We start from the raw sequence: 22,614 nt of genomic DNA, 5'->3' as shown, positions 1-22,614 counted from the left end.
ATGGAGAAAGAGCTTTACTCTATGTCCAGCCCATGTTGTAAGTGACCTGGAATTGCTTAATGATCTTCATACAGGAACTTTTTAGCGGCATGCAAATTTGGTACAGAAAGCAGTTGATAATAAGTTATGAGGTATGTCCATGCTATGGTCAGAAGGTTTTCAGAAATATTTTTATTCCAAGTTGTAGTGCTTATGGTCAGTAAATAAATATTATGAGAACAGTTTTAATCCCCTTACAGGAGGAAGGATTTAACTACGTTGGAGACAGTTCAGAGAAGGTTCACAAGATTAATTCCAGAAATGAAAGACTTGTTTTATGAGGATCATTTGAACAGGTTTGGCCTTTATTTGCTACAGTCTAGAAGAATGAGAGGCAATCTGTTTAAGATATATAACTTGTTAAAGGGACATTGACGACGTTGACATTAGAGCGGATGTTTTCCCTTGTGAGCAATGTAGATCGGGAGGGTTTAATGCTCAGGGTGGCAGATTTAAAACAGAGATGAGGAGTAACTACTTCTCTCAAAGGCTAGTAAATCTGTAGAATTCATTATCTCAGAATGTGGTGGATGCTGGCATACAGAATAAATGTGAGGAGGAGATTGACCGATTTTTAATGAGTAATGGGCTGAAGGGTTTTGGGGAGTGGGTAGGAAAGTGGAGCTGAGGCTGAGATAGGATCAGCCATGGTGCTATCAAGTGATAGAGTAGACTTGAGGGGCTGAATTGCCTACTCCTGCTCCTGGTTCTTACACTCTAAGAACTGTTTGAGAGTTATCCTCGCTGTTCTACATCTAGCCCATGTTGTAAGTGACCTGGAATTACTTGATGATTTTCGTACAGGAACGTTTTAGCTGCATGCAAATTTGGTACAGAAAGCAATTGATAAAATAGGTTATGAGGTATATCCATACTATAGTCAGAAGGTTTGAAGCAATATTTCATTCCAAGTTGTGGTGCTTATGGTCAGTAAATAAATGATATGAGGACACTTTTAGTCTCCTTACAGGAGGGAGGATTTAACTACATTGGAGTTGAAGGGTTGAAGAGTTATGGGGATTGGGTAGGAAAGTCGAGCTGAGGCTGAGATGAGTTCAGCCATGATGCTACCAAGTGACAGAGTAGACTTGAGGGGCTGAATTGCCTACTCCTGCTCCTAGTGCTTATGTTCTAAGAACTGCTTGAGAGTTATCCTCGCTGTTCAGCTGTACAATGACCAGTGACTCATTAGCTTTTTTTGCGGGGTGGTAGGAGAGATTTCCTTGGATGTAAGATTTGTCCAGTATAAACCACCTGATGATGCAAGTTAGACATAATCTCAATCCTCGATCTAAGATTTGGGAACTAATACTTGAGCCTGATAGACCTGCAGTATTCCAAGATGCAAACTGTTTGTCTGTCTGACAGAATCTTAAAGCACAAAGTTGTTCCTCAGGACTGGAGTTCTTCCTTTGCTCTAAATAACCCTGTAATCTGATATTATAACATGCAGCAGTATGAATGACCATTGGATTGTGGTCGCAGGGAGAGAACAGTGGCAACATTGTTTAATTTACAGATTACATTTAACTAAATTTTAACATATTTTGATGATTTAAACTCAGTTTCATTTTGTAAGGAATAAACTAGCTCATGTCAGATGTGTGAATTAAAATAATCCGACCCGACGAGGTAATAAAACAACCTAGTGTGACAGAGACTGAAAAGTGAAAGTACTGGGTAAGGGACCACCTCACAGCGTAGTCCTCGCTATTGATGGTAACAGGAAATGCTGACAGGTTTCCGACATGGAAGGAAGAACGGCCCCAAATAGAAGCACAACGATTACTATATTAGCAATTGTTTCAACCAACTTAAAATAAACTGGCCAGTGTCCAAGCTAAAATGGCAGAGTAAAAAATGCCAGAAAGCGTCGAAGCGCTCGTCCATTGATGACGAAATGGCTATTTCTAGGCCACTTAAATGCACAAACATTTTCTTATCTAACAAATCTGAGTATGTTCCTATTCTTTAACCTTAGGTGTGGCCAGTGTAAGAACCTTCAGCCCTGTATGATTGCTGATGGTCGATGTTTAGCCTGCGAACCTGGATGGAATGGAACCAGGTGTGATAAGATCTGCGCTGCTGGTTTCTATGGGGAAGGATGTGGAGAGCAATGTCCTCAGTGCAAAGATGGACATGCTTGTAACCATATCAATGGGAAATGCCTGCACTGTAATCCTGGTTGGATTGGCACTCGGTAAGGATTTGCTTTGGTTATTGATTATTTTATCAAGCTAAGGTTTTTGAGTGACCCCCTTTTCAATCTTAAATCCCATTGGTTTTTTCACCATTTTTGTTCATACTGAAGGCCTTGATTGCTTGCTGGTGCATAGTTTCATGGCACCAGTGTCATGCACTGTTAACCATTCTTCAAGATCGAGTCAAAATAGTGAGTATCCACCGTGCTGTACTAGGATGGTCCTTCATGGGATCTATATGCACAAGGACCACTGGATAGTGATTACAAATGGGAAACCTTGGTTAACTTCCACTCTCTACAAGTGCATGGAGCTCAATTGTAGCACGTCCACCAATTGAACTGATCTAATTTACAGTTTGATTTGATTTATTGTCACATGTGCCTCAGTACAGTGAAAAGTTTTATTTTGTGTGCAGTACAGGCAGATCATAACATACAAGGAAAAACAGGTCATACATTGTTTAGACAGAGTGAGGCATATAGGGTTATGGCTGTGCAGAAAGTACACAAAAGCAAGATCAACATTAGATTTGAAATTAGAGAGGTCCATTCGGCAGTCTTATGACAACGGGGACTAAGCTGTTCTTGAATCTATTGGTATGTGTGTTTGAATTCCTGTATGTACAAACTAAGTATAAAATCTCAAAATGGTTTGCTCTTCATTGCTTGATAATCATTGCTGGATAAACTCAAAAGCTACTAGGAAGATATATTTATATTTATTTGTTGGCACTAAACATAAACATTGCTAAAAAGAGACAAGAAATTGAAGCAGCCTCCATAATCCCTTAGAATGAGTCCCTTTTTGCCGGTATTAAATATTAGTATATGCAGCTTCGAGTACATGCGGATGTTTCACACTAGTAATCTGGTTGATGATATTCAATGGCAAATCAGACAGTTACAAAAGGAGCTGTTTCATAATTTTGGTTTAATGAAACAAAGAACAGTGGATGCTGGGGATCTGAGATAAACAAAAAACAGAAATTGCTGGAGAAACACTGCAGGTCTGGCTACATCTGTGGAGAGAAAACAGAGTTAACATTTCAAGTCCTGGGACCTCAGTTCTGAAGCAGTTCTCTGGATTCAAAACATTAACGATTTTTCCTCTCTACAGACGCTGCCAGACCTGCTGCATTTCTCCAGCAATGTCTGTTTCTGTTTGTAATAATTTTGATAATTGTACATCATCTGATGGCTGAGGATGTCTTCTGTGATGGATGGAACATCAGAAGAGAGTACTTTTATTGTAGTTCCTTGTTTCAAAACTGTTTTCTTTTTTATGTAATAGGTGTGATGTAAAATGCCAAAACGGTACCTATGGTGAGAACTGTAACTCCGTCTGCACCAATTGTATTAACGGACTTTGTCATTTTGCCACTGGAGAATGCATCTGCAACAAAGGCTTTCACGGCCCTTTGTAAGTATTGGAGTGCAGAGGACCACATTCCATTAAGATGCAATGTGAGCTCAAAAATATTTTATAAACAGACAGTCCGCACATAACTTATGAACATTCAAAGCCGTGACATTTCTCACATATGAATGCTGTATGTTGGACAGGTTAACACATTGCACGTTTGTCCATTAGTGTTTGTGAACTTACTTGTTGATTGTTTTTTTTCTCTCAGCATGGCATTATCACAATTGGAGCTTTATCAATGTTAAGTATTTATTTTCTGAACAAAATGGAGCATTGTGCTATATTGATGTTTTTTCTGGTAGTTAAAAGATTGTTTTCTGTTTACCTGTTCCTGGCTTGCCATTGGGTGGCATGGTGGCTCAGTAGTTAGCACTGCTGCCTCACAGCACTAGGGACCCGAGTTCGATTTCCCCCCCTCGGGTGACTGTCTGTGTGGAATTTGCACATTCTCCCCGTGTCTGCGTGGGTTTCCTCCGGGTGCTCTGGTTTCCTCCCACAGTTCAAAGATGTGCAGGTTAGGTGAATTAGCCATGCTAAATTGCCCGTAGTGCTAGGTGCAGGGGTAAATGTAGGGGAATGGCTCTGGGTGGGTTGCTCTTTGGAGGGTTAGTGTGGACTTGTTGAGCCGAAGGGCCTGTTTCCACACTGTAGCAAATTTTAAAAAAACCTAAAGTGTGCAGGTCAGGTGAATTGACCATGCTAAATTGCCCCTAGTGTTAGGTGCGTTAGTCAGAGGGAAATGGGTTTGAGTGGGTTAGTCTTCGGGGTCAGTGTTGACTTGTTATGCCAAAGGGTCTGTTTCCATACCGTAGGGAATCTAATCTAATCTAATCTTAATGCTCATTTCAGGTGTATGGATCACAGTATGTTATTAAATCATTCCACACTAAGGCAGTCCTAATACAGTTCCTGGGCTACACTGAGTTAGACCTCAAGACAATCCAATACAGTTAGTAAATCTAGTGAAAATGAGGAATGTCACTAACAGTGGGTCTTGGGTCCCTGTGGCACTGAAATGTCACAAGATACTCTGCAGGCATACAAGAAAGTTAACCGAATATCTTCAAGAGAGACTGAAGGGAAAAGTTGAATGTAATTTAAGATTAAGGCTTTGAGATAGATGTGCCAATGCTATAAAATTGTGGCTGCTCCATGCCTTAATGTGACAATGAACACTAAACTAGGTTGGCAAACAGATCATAGGTTTGCTGATATTTGAGACGGCTGGACAAAACTTGTCAACACTGAATGACATTAAACTACGAGGGGCTTGGGTACACGTGCTTTTGATGACTGGGTCAGGAGTAAAATATTTCCAGATGTTAGCCTGTTAGTTGCATAAATGAAAGGTTTAATTCAGCTTTCACTGAGGGCTGGTAGTTGAAACAGCAGCAAGTCAAAATCAACAGGCATTTTAATCACTTCAGAATTTGAGACCGGATTTTAAACTTTCAGATATGACTCCAAATGCATTTCAGACCTTGTCGTTTCCTGGCTCGTATCTTTGCATGGTTGATGTGCTTTTATTTAAGTTGTACAAGCTATCTTGGAATCTGAACTCATTTTTATGTTTGCCTCATTTGGTTCTGTGCTGTTATACATCCCACAATAGATGTCTGAGTAGCCCAGTTAAACATGCTTTTCCACAAAGAGCTGCCACTTCCCTGACCTCTCAGAAGCCTAGCAGAGTATCAGCAGCCAGTTGGATCAGGCCGTTGAGCAGCTGATGAAAGGCTACCTGGGAGTCCATGACACTGATTCCCAAAGAGTAGTCTTTTGTTTAAAACAAAACACTTTTTTTCTGAGGTGGGGTGTGGCACTGGTGTTTCTTGGGAGAAATCCAATATCCCATACCACCTTCCTCATTCCTCCCTTCTAGAGCAATGCAGTCTTCAACTGGATTTTAAAGTGGGTCATTCAAAATGGTGCCCCAGGTCTTCACTATAGTCGTAATGAATATGGATGGCCATCTAACCTTCACCCCTCACAGCCACCTTACCTGTAAGTCACCTAGCCCTGATGCCTATCCATTGACAACACACAGCCTCAATGTCCATAACAGCCTCTAACCCTCTAACCGCCCTAACTACACCTATATCTCCATTCTCAAGAATTGTAACCCACTTCAGAGAATAGGAGCACATTAATAGACTTTGTGAACAGTGAGTCTTTCATGGGTAGTCCCTGGACATGAATGGTTCCTGTAGTAAATGAGGATCTTATTTACAAGCTGCTGAGTATAATGACAGATGGACAATGTGTTTTCTTTTGTTTTGCTTCAGGATTAGCTCAGAAATCCAGGATGCTGGGCCTGAGGAAGTGGTTGCTGATCATTTCCTGTCATCAGCCTCTGTGACAAGACATAGTTGTCAGTTGTCAGATGATATGTAAAGACATGATTTTCTTCTCGCTCTCTCTCATGCAGAATTGCAGCTGTAGGGTTTCTGTGTCTCTTCTTCCAATATTATTCCCTTCCCCCCAAATTTAAAACAGACTTCCTGTTTGAACAATGCAGCTTGCAAACTAGAATCAAACTTTCCTGCTCATGGCTACATCAAGCTCTTTAGAATTAGAGTGGAGAGGAAAAATTAGCTCATTGTTTTGATCTTTTCAGAATACCCTCATCTTTCTTCCCAATACATTCACTCCAGCAGGACTGTTATTCTGCAGATGACCACTGTCTGCTATCTCAGCCAGGTGCCCTCCTTCTTGTGATTTTCATTAGGCTCTTCAGAAATGAAGGTTATCACAATGGAGGTATATTGTTGCTCTCAACCCATGTGAACACTATGATCTTCATACACATCACTGGATAATCATTGAGAGATGAACCTGTCTTGATATTTTGTTCTTTTTTCCAAACCCATGGTTGACAAGATACATTGCACCATTCCAACAGCTACACATAGTGACATGTTGATGGGTCAGTGGTGGTGTCTGGGATTTTCCAGCCTGTTATGGCTTGTCCAATCATTGGAATGTTAAGTACCATTTCTGACTCCCTAGGTGTACTGAAGCAGTCTGTATCCAAATGCAGCAAGACCCAGACAAGTTTACATGTGGATTGATAAGTGACAAGTTAGATTTGCATCATGCAAGTGCCAGGCAAAAAACAGCTCTAAAAATCTAAACAACCATTCCACCTTGACATTCAATGGCATTACTATTGCTGAATTCTCCACTGTCAATAAGCTGGTAGTTCCCATTGACCAGAAATAGAACTGGACCAACCATATAAACATTATGTATCTAATAGCAGGTCAGAGGCTGGGAATTGTCTAGGGAGAAATTCACCTCAAAATCTATCTATCATCTCCAAGGTACAAGAAGTATGGTGGGATACTCTCCACTTGTTTGGATGAATTCATCTCCAATAACACTTAAAAAGCTTGACGTCATTGAGGATTAAAAAACCACTTGATTATCACTCCATCTAAAATCTTCACCATCTACTCCCACCACCATGCATGCACAGTATCGGCAGTGTGTACCATCTACATGATGCATGGGAACAAATCAAGGCTTCTTCGGTAATTCCTTCCAAACTTGCAACCACCTGGAAGGACAAGGGTAGCAAATACATGGGAACACTATCACCTGCAAGTTCTCCTCCAAGCACACCATCCTGACTTGGAAATATATTGTTATTCTTTCACTGTCACTGGGTCAAAATCCTGGATTTCCTTTCCAACAGTACTGTAGGTGTCTCAACACTAAATGAATTGCAGTGGTTCAGGAAGGTAGCTCACCATCACCTTCTCAAAAGGCAATTGGAAGAGATAATAAATATTGCTCTAGCCAGCAATGTCCATTTCCTGAGAATAATAAAGAAAAGCTGCTCCACTGTAGGATCCTGCTAAAAGTTTAATAATTTATTTAATGAAAAGCCAATACATATGTGTTTCAGTGACAATTCTTTTTACTGAGTCTGTTCTGTGTTTTTTGGCCATGACCAATGTGCGTTATCTGCCTGCATTCTTCTCCAATTTTCTGCATCATTGTATGTTGTGATTACTACATCTTTTCTAATGTGCCCATGCTGATATTGAGCTGTTTGGCATATTCTTGAATGTTTTCATTGTTAACTTTGAGTGTAATTGAAATAATAGCATAAGACCTTAAAATACAGGAGCAAAATTTGGGCATTCAGCTATCGATTCTGTTCCACCATGCGATCATGGTTGATATGATTCTCAACCTCATTCTCCTGCCTGCTCCTCATAACCTTTGATTTACTTATTAATCAAGAATCTATCTATCTCTGTTTTGAAAACACTCAATGACTTGGCCTCCCCAGCTTTCTGCAGCAATGGGTTCCACAGATTCACAACTCTGGCTGAAGAAATTCCTCCTCATTTCAGTTCTTAATGGCCAAACCTTCACTCTGAGGTTGTGACCTTGGATCCTAGTCACTTCTACAAGTGGAATAGCTTCTCCACGTTCATGCTATCCAGGTCTCTCGGGATTCTGTAAGTTCCTTCAGGGTGCCAGGAGGGTTAATCCTTACTTAGCACACTGTTTTTTTCCCCTTTTGTCAATGCTATATTCACAGGAACATTGTCTCTGTCTCTGGTCATCTCCTACAAGTGTATTGATATTCTGATATAGCTCTCCACATTTTCTATTGGATCTTTGATTACTTTTGTTTGCCAGACTCTCAAGTTTATGCAGCTCCATTTCTGGATAACTGTAGCCTTCATCTCTGGTCACTCTGATCTGTCAGCATCACATTTCTTTTCAGTTACAGTGAACTTTCTGAAGCTCAGAAAGACCATTTACAATGTTGATGGGCTTGCACTTTAAATCTCATATCTTGTTCATTACCAAGTCTGCTTACTTGCACCATTCCATGGTCTCCTGCCTCCATCATCACTTCAGCTCATCCAGTGCTGAAATCCTTGGCTAAGATCATAGAATCATAGACTCAAACAGCATGGAAACAGAACCTTCAGTTCAACCAGTCCCTGCCAACCATGTTCCCAAACTAAACTAGACCCACCTGCCTGTGTTTGGCCCAAACCTTTCCTATTCATGAATTTATTCAAATGTCTTTTAAATGTTGTATCTGTACCTGTACCAATCACTTTCTCTGGCAGTTCATTCTACACAAGAACCACTTTCCTTGTTAAAAAGGTTGCCCCTCGTGTCCTTTTTAAATCTTTCTCCTCTCACCTTAAAAATCTACCCCTAGTCTTGAACTCCCCCATCCTAGGGAAAAGACTCTTGCTATTCATTCACCACATCTATCTTCCCCATGATGTTATAAACCTCTGTAAGGTCACCCCCTCAACCTCCTATGCTTCAATGAAAAAAGTCTCAGCCTACCTTTATAATCCAGCAACATCCTGGTGAAACCTTGCTGAACGTGCTCCAATTTAATAACACTCTTCCTATGACCGAGTAAGCAGAACTGCCACAGTACTCCAGACTAGGCCTCACAATGCACAGTATAACCTCAACATGATGTCCCAACTCCTATGCTCAAAAATCTAGGCAATGGAAGCATCCATGCTAAATGCCTTCTTAACCACCCAGTCCCCTTCATGTAAATTTCAATGCATTATATACCTGAACCCCTATATCTGTCTGTTACACGACACTACCCAGGGCCTTACCATTAATTGTATAAATTGTATATACCTCACATTTATCCAAATTAAGCTGCCACTCGGAACCCTATTGACCTAATTGATCAAGATCCCTTTGTAATCTTAGATAACCTTCTTGACTGTCCACTATAGCATGAATTTTGGTGTCACTCGCAAATTTACGAACCATGCTATAATCTATATTCTAATCCGAATCATTTGTATAAATGACAAACAAAAGTGGACCCAGTAGTGATCCCTGTGGAACACCACTGGTCATAGGCCTCCAGGCCAAAGTACAACACTCCACCACCACCCTCTGTCACCTACTGTTAAACCAATTTTGTATCCCATTGGCAAGCTCACCCTTAATCCCATGTCATTGAACTTTACTAATTAGTCCACTGGGCAAAATCTTGTGAAATGCTTTACTAAACAACATCTCCCGCTCTGGCCTCATCAATATCTTTGGTTTCTTCCTCAAAAAACTCAATCATGTTTATGAGATACGATTTCCCTTGCATGAAGCCATGCTGACTATCCCTAATCAGCCCTTACCTTTCCAAATGCAAGTAAATCCTATCTTTCAAAATCCCCTTCAATAACTTACCCACCACCAAAGTCAGAGTCACAGGTCGATTGCTCACAGACTTCTCCTTACAGCCTTCAGCTCTCATTACTGACTTTCCATCTTGCACTGTCCATTAACTCCAACACGTCCAACAAGTGTTCTAATGCAACTCTGACCTGCAATAGATCCTTGTCTTTCATTTCCCCCTCCTTACCGATTTACACCAGATTTCTCTCCTCAATGCAACAAATTAAATATCCTTCAACCAGCCAAACTGCATAATACCCCCCAGCTCAGTAACTCTTTATGAATTGCCTCGGGAGAGTTCACTTATGTGATCAGTTTCCCAGAACTTCCAATTACTGTTGTCGGTGGACAGCTCGTAAGGGGTTAACAGATGCTGGCAAGAATAAAGAAAAGCTTGTGTTTCTACATTTCTCAATACATTTCTCAAATTCTCAATGTGTTTCCAATGCAATGGAAAAAGAGAAAGGAACAACAAAGGTAAATATTGGAAATTTAGAACAAAATGAGAAACAGAAAGTGCTAGCGTAGTTAAAAATAAATGTGATTGGCTTAAAAATTCAAGCAACGCAGTTCACTGTTTTACTTCAGGTACAATAATTTGTGTGCGTTCCTGTTGTAGTCAATGGGTGACTTCAAATCCATATGAAGGCAGCTTATTCTTAACTACCCTCTGATTTTCATAAAAACTGCTTTCTGGCATTGAACTACCTGTAGTTCAAGAGGAAGACCTGCAATTATCATCTCAAGACAATTAGGGACGAGCAATAAATGCTAGTCTTGACAGTGATAATTAAGAAAACACGCAGTTTCTGTGAAGAGAAAAGACAAATTAATCCTTTAAGTACAACTCCAGCTGAAGGAATGTTACAGATCAAGCTTAAATCTGCTTTTTCATTGTAGATGCTGACTGATATGTTGGGTGTTTGAAGTGGGATAAATGTGGCTCTCACAGAGCCCATTTTGAGAGATAATCCATTTTTGATGCTGTTGAACAAGGGCTCAACTATAACAGGGAAGGCAGGAAAACACTTAGTTGCTCTTCAAATAATGCCATAGGCTCTTTAATTCAAATTAGAATTACATTTTATTGTCACATGTAATCATGTCCAGATACGCATACAGTGAAAAATGTACAAAATCGCCATTCTCCAGCACCATCTAAAAAACAAAATACAAAACCAGAATTTTAAAATAAACAAAAGAAGAAATAACATAAACAATACAAAAGATTTTTTAAAAATCCAGATCTTAAAGTCCTTATCTAAAAGAAAAGGAAAAAAGTCCAAATTTTAAAATTAAAGTCTGAGCCTTCATTTTAAACTTCAGTGACCAATTCTGGGTATGTTGAGGGAAATGTATACATGGTTTCCCTCTGCCTTCTGTACACATGCTTAAAGGGGACATGAGTCTTTTTCTCGAATAATGCTCTTAAGCAGCCATTGTCCCTCAAGGTTCCTGCTTTTCCACCATTAGCAGAAAGATTTGGTCTTTGTTTTCTGCCTGACCCTCACTTGGACCTGACTATACTTGTAACTTGTAATGGAGTTGCCTTGACACTGCTGAAACAGTTTGCAGAATGGATGACTGCTTTTCAATGGGTGAGTATGACCGCATGTTTGCGATCACCTCTCACTTGAATTATTTCTGCACCACAGCAGGCTTAGGCCAATCAGGTGGAGATAGTCCTGGAGTTAAGGTGAACTTGTGGTGTTTGCCTGAGGGAGACAGCCAAGTTCTGGCTGTGCAGTGAGGGTGTTGGTGGTGTGAGTAAAAGTCATCTGCTCATTTCCTTCAGTGGGGGGCTGCTCTTGCTGACAGGGGCGATGTCTCCATGGTAACAAGGCAACAGATCAGGACAGTCACCACCTCACTCCACCCGCCTCTCCCAGCGAGGCCACCAAGAAATTCCCCACTTGTTGAAATGCCCACCATCAACGAAAGCAGTTTTGCTCACTTAAGGATCATTGTCGGTAGCTGATCCTCCAGGTCAGTAGAAAGACGATGGGCAGTCACCCTCATCCTTCCTTCTCCCACCCCTGCCAACCTTACCACCTTCCAACATGGTTTCCAAGTTCATATGAAATCCCAGATGTTAACTCTGTTTCTCTCCCCACAGATCTGCATTAACTTAACAGCGTAGTCTCAATGTTTTCTATTTTCAGTTGCTTTAAAAGAGGCATATTTAAGGCTCAATTGGCTGCCAATGTCTCTCCAGCCCAAAGTTTGGCATTCATCAAGTGTTTTTAAGTACCCACAAAAATATCCAGTTGATACATGTACAAAACACTTTTTTGTTGGTGTAACAGTCAAAAAACAGATCGCTGTGCCCCGTTTTCACTGACCAAACATAGTCAGCAGACATCCCTGATGGTGAATGCTTTTCTCCAAGTCAGAAAGGCGGTCATTTTATTTTTTAATCTGTACATGTGATGTCGGCATGGCCATTCTTTGCCCATCCTTAATCCCCCAGAGGGCATTTAAGAATCCGCTTGATTGCTGCTTGGTTTGTGTGCTGGAGGATGAATATATGTAGTTGGTATTATAGAATTTTACAGTCTAGAGGAGGCCGTACAATCCATTGCATCTGTCTGAGCTTCCAAAAGAGCTACCCAGATAGTCTTATTGCCAGACCCATTGCCATAGCCCTCGAAATAACTTCCTTTTGAATATATATCCAGCTGTCTTTTGGAACCTTGTGTAGAATTATATACCACTCTCCCAGTCACATCTGAACAACTCTTTGAGTAAAGATGTTTTTCCTCATCTCAGGTAGGAGATAGAAGGTAATGGTGCTTTTTGGACTGGAGGCCTGTGACCAGTGGCATGCCTCAAGGATCGGTGCTGGGTCCACTGCATGTTGTCATTTATATAAATGATTTGATTATTGAATATAGGAGGTATTTGAGACTAAAATAGATGGAGTAGGAGGCAGTGAAGAAAAAACACAGACATTGATTAGATGGGCCGATGGACTGAGGAGTAGCGGATGGAATTAAATTTACTTCTTACGCTCTCACCGTAGCGAACTCTGGACTGGAGTTAAACATTGCCAGTTGTAATCTCTGGGTGATGGACATGTCACCATCTGCACTGGACATGTATCTGTCTGTGGATTTTAAAAGCAAGTTAAGTGGTGGCACTATACCAGCTCTGCATTGTCAGCTTAGATTATGTGCCAATTCAAGCCCTTGATTGAGGGTGAACTCGTGACCTGCTGTCACCAAGGCAGGAGTATTATCAGTGAACTAAACTAACACTTAATCTTAACAGCAGAAGCAACAAGCCAGGCCTGGATTCATCAATTTGACCTTGTTCCTTATCCCAAACCAGCCAGCCAGTCCCCTGAAGGAGCCTGATAATTTATTACTGAATTAAACGTAGTTTGATGTTGAAGAATCATAGTGCTTCATGTGGTTTTGCTTAGAATAGGAGCCACAAACAGTGCCTGCTATGTTCACAGCTGGCTCTTGTTCAGGTCTGTAGGTATATTTGAAAGTGCTGCACTGGAGAGTTTCGTTGCCATCACATTGTTCAGTGCTGCGTTTTGAGGATGGGGAGGGGAGCGAGGAATGCAGGGGTGGGGTGGTGGGGCTGGGTAAAAGTTTCTTCTCGTGTGTTTAATTTAGCTTTGGCAGGAGAGCACTGTCTGAGTCTTCAAAGAGATTTCGAGCGGATGTTGCACTGTGCAGTCCAGCTGGAATATTGCCCGACTCTGGCCACTTCCTGCTCTGCTCCTGCATTCTGTGCAGTGATCCTATTCTTTGTGTGCGTGGTGGGGAGTGGGGGGGGGGGGGGGGTGTAGGATGGAGGGCAGGCGAGGATGTGGCGAGAGAGAAGTGGTTGCCGGCGGAGGGGAGGGGGGTGGGGGGGGGAGTTGTTCAGGGAGGGGATTATATGTCAAACAAAAATTTCATTAACAGGGTCTTGTGGTCAAGGGCCAGTTATGTGGGGATTTGCAAAATGCAAAATGGAAACATTTTCGAAAGTCATCAGGAAAAAAATCTGCTTGACAGGAATTTGTTTTGACATTTTCAACGTTATAAGGCTCTGCTGGCTTGTAATGGAAATTCTGAACTCCCCTCCCCCAAGACCCCCTGCCATCTATTCCCCTCTTAGCCATATCCTGGAGGCTGCTGCATTCCTTAACTTCTGAGGAAATTCGGCGTTTAGTCGGATGAATGGAATGATCCCACTGAAGCCTTGGACGTAACAATTGACTACAATGAACGATTGTGAAGTGTCCACAGTATACAGCAGCGGCTGGGCACAGAGTTACTTTGACAGCCACTCAAAGAGTCCTGATATTTTGCCAGACAGTGCACAGAACCTAAGTCATTGCCAATCACACTGACATCCTGTAAAACCACCGCCACTTGCAAAGTTCAATCACAGCAATAGAACGTGCTGCAGGACATTTGGGAGTGAAGACTGGGATGGAAATGACTGGCACAGCCATATGTTGGAGTGTGTAATGTTGGGGCCGTGTCGGTGTGTGTAATGTTGGGGCCGTGTCGGTGTGTGTAATGTTGGGGCCGTGTCGGAGTGTGTAATGTTGGGGCCGTGTCGTAGTGTGTAATGTTGGGGCCGTGTCGTAGTGTGTAATGTTGGGGCCGTGTCGGTGTGTGCAGTGTTGGGGCCGTGTCGGAGTGTGTAATGTTGGGGCCGTGTTGGTGTGTGTAATGTTGGGGCCGTGTCGGAGTGTGTAATGTTGGGGCCGTGTCGGTGTGTGTAATGTTGGGGCCGTGTCGGTGTGTGCAGTGTTGGGGCCGTGTTGGTGTGTGCAGTGTTGGGGCCGTGTCGGAGTGTGTAATGTTGGGGCCGTGTCAGAGTGTGTAATGTTGGGGCCGTGTCGGTGTGTGTAATGTTGGGGCCGTGTCGGTGTGTGTAATGTTGGGGCCGTGTCGGAGTGTGTAATGTTGGGGCCGTGTCGGTGTGTGTAATGTTGGGGCCGTGTCGGAGTGTGTAATGTTGGGGCCGTGTCGGTGTGTGCAGTGTTGGGGCCGTGTTGGAGTGTGTAATGTTGGGGCCGTGTTGGTGTGTGCAGTGTTGGGGCCGTATCGGAGTGTGTAATGTTGGGGCCGTGTCGGAGTGTGTAATGTTGGGGCCGTGTCGGTGTGTGTAATGTTGGGGCCGTGTCGGAGTGTGTAATGTTGGGGCCGTGTCGGTGTGTGCAGTGTTGGGGCCGTGTCGGAGTGTGTAATGTTGGGGCCGTGTCAGAGTGTCTAATGTTGGGGCCGTGTCGGTGTGTGTAATGTTGGGGCCGTGTCGGAGTGTGTAATGTTGGGGCCGTGTCGGTGTGTGTAATGTTGGGGCCGTGTCGGAGTGTGTAATGTTGGGGCCGTGTCGGAGTGTGTAATGTTGGGGCCGTGTCGGTGTGTGTAATGTTGGGGCCGTGTCGGAGTGTGCAGTGTTGGGGCCGTGTCGGTGTGTGCAGTGTTGGGGCCGTGTCGGTGTGTGTGTAATGTTGGGGCCGTGTCGGAGTGTGTAATGTTGGGGCCGTGTCGGAGTGTGTAATGTTGGGGCCGTGTCGGTGTGTGTAATGTTGGGGCCGTGTCGGTGTGTGCAGTGTTGGGGCCGTGTCGGTGTCTGCAGTGTTGGGGCCGTGTCGGAGTGTGCAATGTTGGGGCCGTGTCGGTGTGTGCAGTGTTAGGGCCGTGTCGGAGTGTGCAATGTTGGGGCCGTGTCGGTGTGTGTAATGTTGGGGCCGTGTCGGAGTGTGCAGTGTTGGTGCCGTGTCGGTGTGTGTAATGTTGGGGCCGTGTCGGTGTGTGCAGTGTTGGGGCCGTGTCGGTGTGTGTAATGTTGGGGCCGTGTCGGTGTGTGTAATGTTGGGGCCGTGTCGGTGTGTGCAGTGTTGGGGCCGTGTCGGAGTGCATAATGTTGGGGCCGTGTCGGAGTGCGTAATGTTGGGGCCGTGTCGGTGTGTGTAATGTTGGGGCCGTGCCGGTGTGTGTAATGTTGGGGCCGTGTCGGTGTGTGCAGTGTTGGGGCCGTGTCGGAGTGCATAATGTTGGGGCCGTGTCGTTGTATGCAGTGTTGGGGCCGTGTCGGTGTGTGTAATGTTGGGGCCGTGCCGGTGTGTGTAATGTTGGGGCCGTGTCGGTGTGTGCAGTGTTGGGGCCGTGTCGGTGTGTGTAGTGTTGGGGCCGTGTCGGAGTGTGTAATGTTGGGGCCGTATCGGTGTGCGCAGTGTTGGGGCCGTGTCGGAGTGTGCAGTGTTGGGGCCGTGTCGGTGTGTGTAATGTTGGGGACGTGTTGGAGTGTGCAGTGTTGGGGCCGTGTCGGTGTGTGCAGTGTTGGGGCCGTGTCGGTGTGCGTAATGTTGGGGCCGTGTCGGAGTGCGTAATGTTGGGGCCGTGTCGGTGTGTGTAATGTTGGGGCCGTGTCGGTGTGCGCAGTGTTGGGGCCGTGTCGGTGCGCGCAGTGTTGGGGCCGTGTCGGTGTGCGCAGTGTTGGGGCAGTGTCGGTGTGCGCAGTGTTGGGGCCGTGTCGGAGTGTGCAGTGTTGGGGCCGTGTCGGTGTGTGCAGTGTTGGGGCCGTGTCGGTGTGTGTAATGTTGGGGCCGTGTCGGAGTGCGTAATGTTGGGGCCGTGTCGGTGTGCGCAGTGTTGGGGCCGTGTCGGTGCGCGCAGTGTTGGGGCCGTGTCGGTGTGCGCAGTGTTGGGGCAGTGTCGGTGTGCGCAGTGTTGGGGCAGTGTCGGTGTGCGCAGTGTTGGGGCCGTGTCGGAGTGCGCAGTGTTGGGGCCGTGTCGGTGTGTGTAATGTTGGGGCCATGTCGGTGTGTGTAATGTTGGGGCCGTGTCGGTGTGTGTAATGTTGGGGCCGTGTCGGTGTGCGCAGTGTTGTGGCCGTGTCGGTGTGTGCAGTGTTGGGGCCGTGTCGGTGTGTGCAGTGTTGGGGCCGTGTCGGTGTGTGCAGTGTTGGGTCCGTGTCGGTGTGTGTAATGTTGGAGCCGTGTCGGTGTGTGCAGTGTTGGGGCCGTGTCGGTGTGTGCAGTGTTGGGGCCGTGTCGGACTGTGCAGTGTTGGGGCTGTGTCGGAGTGTGCAGTGTTGGGGCCGTGTCGGTGTGTGTAATGTTGGAGCCGTGTCGGTGTGTGCAGTGTTGGGGGCGTGTCGGTGTGTGCAGTGTTGGGGCCGTGTCGGACTGTGCAGTGTTGGGGCTGTGTCGGAGTGTGCAGTGTTGGGGCCGTGTCGGTGTGTGTAATGTTGGAGCCGTGTCAGTGTGTGCAGTGTTGGGGCCGTGTCGGTGTGTGCAGTGTTGGGGCCGTGTCGGTGTGTGCAGTGTTGGGGCCGTGTCGGTGTGTGCAGTGTTGGGGCCGTGTCGGTGTGTGTAGTGTTGGGGCCGTGTCGGTGTGTGTAATGTTGGGGCCGTGTCGGTGTGTGTAATGTTGGGGCCGTGTCGGTGTGTGTAATGTTGGGGCCGTGTCGGAGTGTGCAGTGTTGGGGCCGTGTCGATGTGTGTAATGTTGGGGCCTTGTCGGAGTGTGCAGTGTTGGGGCCTTGTCGGTGTGTGTAATGTTGGGGCCGTGTCGGTGTGTGCAGTGTTGGGGCCGTGTCGGTGTGTGCAGTGTTGGGGCCGTTTCGGTGTGCGCAGTGTTGGGGCCGTGTCGGTGTGCGCAGTGTTGGGGCCGTGTCGGTGCGCGCAGTGTTGGAGCCGTGTCGGTGTGCGCAGTGTTGGGGCCGTGTCGGAGTGCGCAGTGTTGGGGCCGTGTCGGAGTGTGCAGTGTTGGGGCCGTGTCGGAGTGTGCAATGTTGGGGCCGTGTCGGTGTGTGTAATGTTGGGGCCGTGTCGGTGTGTGCAGTGTTGGGGCCGTGTCGGTGTGTGCAGTGTTGGGGCCATGTCGGTGTGTGTAATGTTGGGGCCGTGTCGGAGTGTGTAATGTTGGGGCCGTGTCGGTGTGTGCAGTGTTGGGGCCGTGTCGGTGTGTGCAGTGTTGGGGCCGTGTCGGAGTGTGCAGTGTTGGGTCCGTGTCGGTGTGTGTAATGTTGGGGCCGTGTCGGTGTGTGTAATGTTGGGTCCGTGTCGGAGTGTGTAATGTTGGGGCCGTGTCGGTGTGTGTAATTTTGGGGCCGTGTCGGTGTGTGTAATGTTGGGGCCGTGTCGGTGTGTGTGATGTTGGGGCCGTGTCGGTGTGTGTAATGTTGGGGCCGTGTTGGAGTGTGCAGTGTTGGGGCCGTGTCGGTGTGTGTAATGTTGGGGCCGTTTCGGTGTGCGCAGTGTTGGGGCCGTGTCGGTGTGCGCAGTGTTGGGGCCGTGTCGGAGTGTGCAGTGTTGGGGCCGTGTCGGTGTGTGTAATGTTGGGGCCGTGTCGGTGTGTGTAATGTTGGGGCCGTGTCGGTGTGTGCAGTGTTGGGGCCGTGTCGGTGTGTGTAATGTTGGGGCCGTGTCGGTGTGTGCAGTGTTGGGGCCGTGTCGGAGTGTGTAATGTTGGGGCCGTGTTGGTGTGTGCAGTGTTGGGGCCGTGTCGGAGTGTGTAATGTTGGCGCCGTGTCGGAGTGTGTAATGTTGGGGCCGTGTCGGTGTGTGTAATGTTGGGGCCGTGTCGGTGTGTGTAATGTTGGGGCCGTGTCGGAGTGTGTAATGTTGGGGCCGTGTCGGTGTGCGCAGTGTTGGGGCCGTGTCGGTGTGCGCAGTGTTGGGGCCGTGTCGGTATGCGCAGTGTTGGGGCCGTGTCGGAGTGTGCAGTGTTGGGGCCATGTCGGAGTGTGCAATGTTGGGGCCGTGTCGGAGTGTGCAGTGTTGGTGCCGTGTCGGTGTGTGTAATGTTGGGGCCGTGTCGGAGTGTGCAGTGTTGGGGCCGTGTCGGAGTGTGCAGTGTTGGGGCCGTGTCGGTGTGTGTAATGTTGGGGCCGTATCGGTGTGCGCAGTTTTGGGGCCGTGTCGGAGTGTGCAGTGTTGGGGCCGTGTCGGTGTGTGCAGTGTTGGGGCCGTGTCGGAGTGTGTAATGTTGTGGCCATGTCGGTGGGTGTAATGTTGGGGCCGTGTCGGTGTGTGTAATGTTGGGGCCGTGTCGGTGTGTGTAATGTTGGGGCCGTGTCGGAGTGTGCAGTGTTGGGGCCGTGTCGATGTGTGTAATGTTGGGGCCGTGTCGGAGTGTGCAGTGTTGGGGCCTTGTCGGTGTGTGTAATGTTGGGGCCGTGTCGGTGTGTGCAGTGTTGGGGCCGTGTCGGTGTGTGCAGTGTTGGGGCCGTTTCGGTGTGCGCAGTGTTGGGGCCGTTTCGGTGTGCGCAGTGTTGGGGCCGTGTCGGTGTGCGCAGTGTTGGAGCCGTGTCGGTGTGCGCAGTGTTGGGGCCGTGTCGGTGTGCGCAGTGTTGGGGCCGTGTCGGAGTGTGCAGTGTTGGGGCCGTGTCGGAGTGGGCAATGTTGGGGCCGTGTCGGTGTGTGTAATGTTGGGGCCGTGTCGGTGTGTGCAGTGTTGGGGCCGTGTCGGTGTGTGCAGTGTTGGGGCCGTGTCGGTGTGTGTAATGTTGGGGCCGTGTCGGAGTGTGTAATTTTGGGGCCATGTCGGTGTGTGTAATGTTGGGGCCATGTCGGTGTGTGCAGTGTTGGGGCCGTGTCGGTGTGTGCAGTGTTGGGGCCGTGTCGGAGTGTGCAGTGTTGGGGCCGTGTCGGAGTGTGCAGTGTTGGGGCCGTGTCGGAATGTGCAGTGTTGGGGCCGTGTCGGAGTGTGCAGTGTTGGGTCCGTGTCGGTGTGTGTAATGTTGGGGCCGTGTCGGTGTGTGTAATGTTGGGTCCGTGTCGGAGTGTGTAATGTTGGGGCCGTGTCGGTGTGTGTAATTTTGGGGCCGTGTCGGTGTGTGTAATGTTGGGGCCGTGTCGGTGTGTGTAATGTTGGGGCCGTGTCGGTGTGTGTAATGTTGGGGCCGTGTCGGAGTGTGCAGTGTTGGGGCCGTGTCGGTGTGTGTAATGTTGGGGCCGTTTCGGTGTGCGCAGTGTTGGGGCCGTGTCGGTGTGCGCAGTGTTGGGGCCGTGTCGGAGTGTGCAGTGTTGGGGCCGTGTCGGTGTGTGTAATGTTGGGGCCGTGTCGGTGTGTGTAATGTTGGGGCCGTGTCGGTGTGTGCAGTGTTGGGGCCGTGTCGGTGCGTGTAATGTTGGGGCTGTGTCGGTGTGCTCAGTGTTGGGGCCGTGTCGGTGTACGCAGTGTTGGGGCCGTGTCGGTGTGCGCAGTGTTGGGGCCGTGTCGGTGTGCGCAGTGTTGGGGCCGTGTCGGTATGCGCAGTGTTGGGGCCGTGTCGGAGTGTGCCGTGTTGGGGCCATGTCGGAGTGTGCAATGTTGGGGCCGTGTCGGAGTGTGCAGTGTTGGTGCCGTGTCGGTGTGTGTAATGTTGGGGACGTGTCGGAGTGTGCAGTGTTGGGGCCGTGTCGGAGTGTGCAGTGTTGGGGCCGTGTCGGTGTGTGTAATGTTGGGGCCGTGTCGGTGTGTGTAATGTTGGGGCCGTGTCGGTGTGTGTAATGTTGGGGCCGTATCGGTGTGCGCAGTGTTGGGGCCGTGTTGGAGTGTGCAGTGTTGGGGCCGTGTCGGTGTGTGTAATGTTGGGGCCGTTTCGGTGTGCGCAGTGTTGGGGCCGTGTCGGTGTGCGCAGTGTTGGGGCCGTGTCGGAGTGTGCAGTGTTGGGGCCGTGTCGGTGTGTGTAATGTTGGGGCCGTGTCGGTGTGTGTAATGTTGGGGCCGTGTCGGTGTGTGCAGTGTTGGGGCCGTGTCGGTGTGTGTAATGTTGGGGCCGTGTCGGTGTGTGCAGTGTTGGGGCCGTGTCGGAGTGTGTAATGTTGGGGCCGTGTTGGTGTGTGCAGTGTTGGGGCCGTGTCGGAGTGTGTAATGTTGGGGCCGTGTCGGAGTGTGTAATGTTGGGGCCGTGTCGGTGTGTGTAATGTTGGGGCCGTGTCGGTGTGTGTAATGTTGGGGCCGTGTCGGAGTGTGTAATGTTGGGGCCGTGTCGGTGTGCGCAGTGTTGGGGCCGTGTCGGTGTGCGCAGTGTTGGGGCCGTGTCGGTATGCGCAGTGTTGGGGCCGTGTCGGAGTGTGCAGTGTTGGGGCCATGTCGGAGTGTGCAATGTTGGGGCCGTGTCGGAGTGTGCAGTGTTGGTGCCGTGTCGGTGTGTGTAATGTTGGGGCCGTGTCGGAGTGTGCAGTGTTGGGGCCGTGTCGGAGTGTGCAGTGTTGGGGCCGTGTCGGTGTGTGTAATGTTGGGGCCGTATCGGTGTGCGCAGTTTTGGGGCCGTGTCGGAGTGTGCAGTGTTGGGGCCGTGTCGGTGTGTGCAGTGTTGGGGCCGTGTCGGAGTGTGTAATGTTGTGGCCATGTCGGTGGGTGTAATGTTGGGGCCGTGTCGGTGTGTGTAATGTTGGGGCCGTGTCGGTGTGTGTAATGTTGGGGCCGTGTCGGTGTGTGTAATGTTGGGGCCGTGTCGGAGTGTGCAGTGTTGGGGCCGTGTCGATGTGTGTAATGTTGGGGCCGTGTCGGAGTGTGCAGTGTTGGGGCCTTGTCGGTGTGTGTAATGTTGGGGCCGTGTCGGTGTGTGCAGTGTTGGGGCCGTGTCGGTGTGTGCAGTGTTGGGGCCGTTTCGGTGTGCGCAGTGTTGGGGCCGTTTCGGTGTGCGCAGTGTTGGGGCCGTGTCGGTGTGCGCAGTGTTGGAGCCATGTCGGTGTGCGCAGTGTTGGGGCCGTGTCGGTGTGCGCAGTGTTGGGGCCGTGTCGGAGTGTGCAGTGTTGGGGCCGTGTCGGAGTGGGCAATGTTGGGGCCGTGTCGGTGTGTGTAATGTTGGGGCCGTGTCGGTGTGTGCAGTGTTGGGGCCGTGTCGGTGTGTGCAGTGTTGGGGCCGTGTCGGTGTGTGTAATGTTGGGGCCGTGTCGGAGTGTGTAATTTTGGGGCCATGTCGGTGTGTGTAATGTTGGGGCCATGTCGGTGTGTGCAGTGTTGGGGCCGTGTCGGTGTGTGCAGTGTTGGGGCCGTGTCGGAGTGTGCAGTGTTGGGGCCGTGTCGGAGTGTGCAGTGTTGGGGCCGTGTCGGAATGTGCAGTGTTGGGGCCGTGTCGGAGTGTGCAGTGTTGGGTCCGTGTCGGTGTGTGTAATGTTGGGGCCGTGTCGGTGTGTGTAATGTTGGGTCCGTGTCGGAGTGTGTAATGTTGGGGCCGTGTCGGTGTGTGTAATTTTGGGGCCGTGTCGGTGTGTGTAATGTTGGGGCCGTGTCGGTGTGTGTAATGTTGGGGCCGTGTCGGTGTGTGTAATGTTGGGGCCGTGTCGGAGTGTGCAGTGTTGGGGCCGTGTCGGTGTGTGTAATGTTGGGGCCGTTTCGGTGTGCGCAGTGTTGGGGCCGTGTCGGTGTGCGCAGTGTTGGGGCCGTGTCGGAGTGTGCAGTGTTGGGGCCGTGTCGGTGTGTGTAATGTTGGGGCCGTGTCGGTGTGTGTAATGTTGGGGCCGTGTCGGTGTGTGCAGTGTTGGGGCCGTGTCTGTGTGTGTAATGTTGGGGCTGTGTCGGTGTGTGCAGTGTTGGGGCCGTGTCGGTGTACGCAGTGTTGGGGCCGTGTCGGTGTGCGCAGTGTTGGGGCCGTGTCGGTGTGCGCAGTGTTGGGGCCGTGTCGGTATGCGCAGTGTTGGGGCCGTGTCGGAGTGTGCCGTGTTGGGGCCATGTCGGAGTGTGCAATGTTGGGGCCGTGTCGAAGTGTGCAGTGTTGGTGCCGTGTCGGTGTGTGTAATGTTGGGGACGTGTCGGAGTGTGCAGTGTTGGGGCCGTGTCGGAGTGTGCAGTGTTGGGGCCGTGTCGGTGTG

At 48.7% G+C, this 22,614-nt stretch overlaps 1 protein-coding gene across 1 annotated transcript in view; it reads left to right on the top strand.

The window, feature by feature from the left end:
• scarf2 (scavenger receptor class F, member 2) overlaps positions 1–22,614 on the top strand; it is a 79,001-nt gene that overhangs the window by 32,255 nt on the left and 24,132 nt on the right. The window contains exons 5-6 of the mRNA XM_072588051.1: positions 2,021–2,239; positions 3,534–3,662. Of these exons, the coding sequence (XP_072444152.1) occupies positions 2,021–2,239; positions 3,534–3,662 (348 nt within the window). The remainder of the gene's footprint in view (positions 1–2,020; positions 2,240–3,533; positions 3,663–22,614) is intronic.

Source organism: Chiloscyllium punctatum, chromosome 17 (assembly GCF_047496795.1).
Source record: "Chiloscyllium punctatum isolate Juve2018m chromosome 17, sChiPun1.3, whole genome shotgun sequence".
Lineage (NCBI taxonomy): Eukaryota > Metazoa > Chordata > Chondrichthyes > Orectolobiformes > Hemiscylliidae > Chiloscyllium > Chiloscyllium punctatum.
This window is presented reverse-complemented; position numbering and strand designations above follow the sequence as displayed.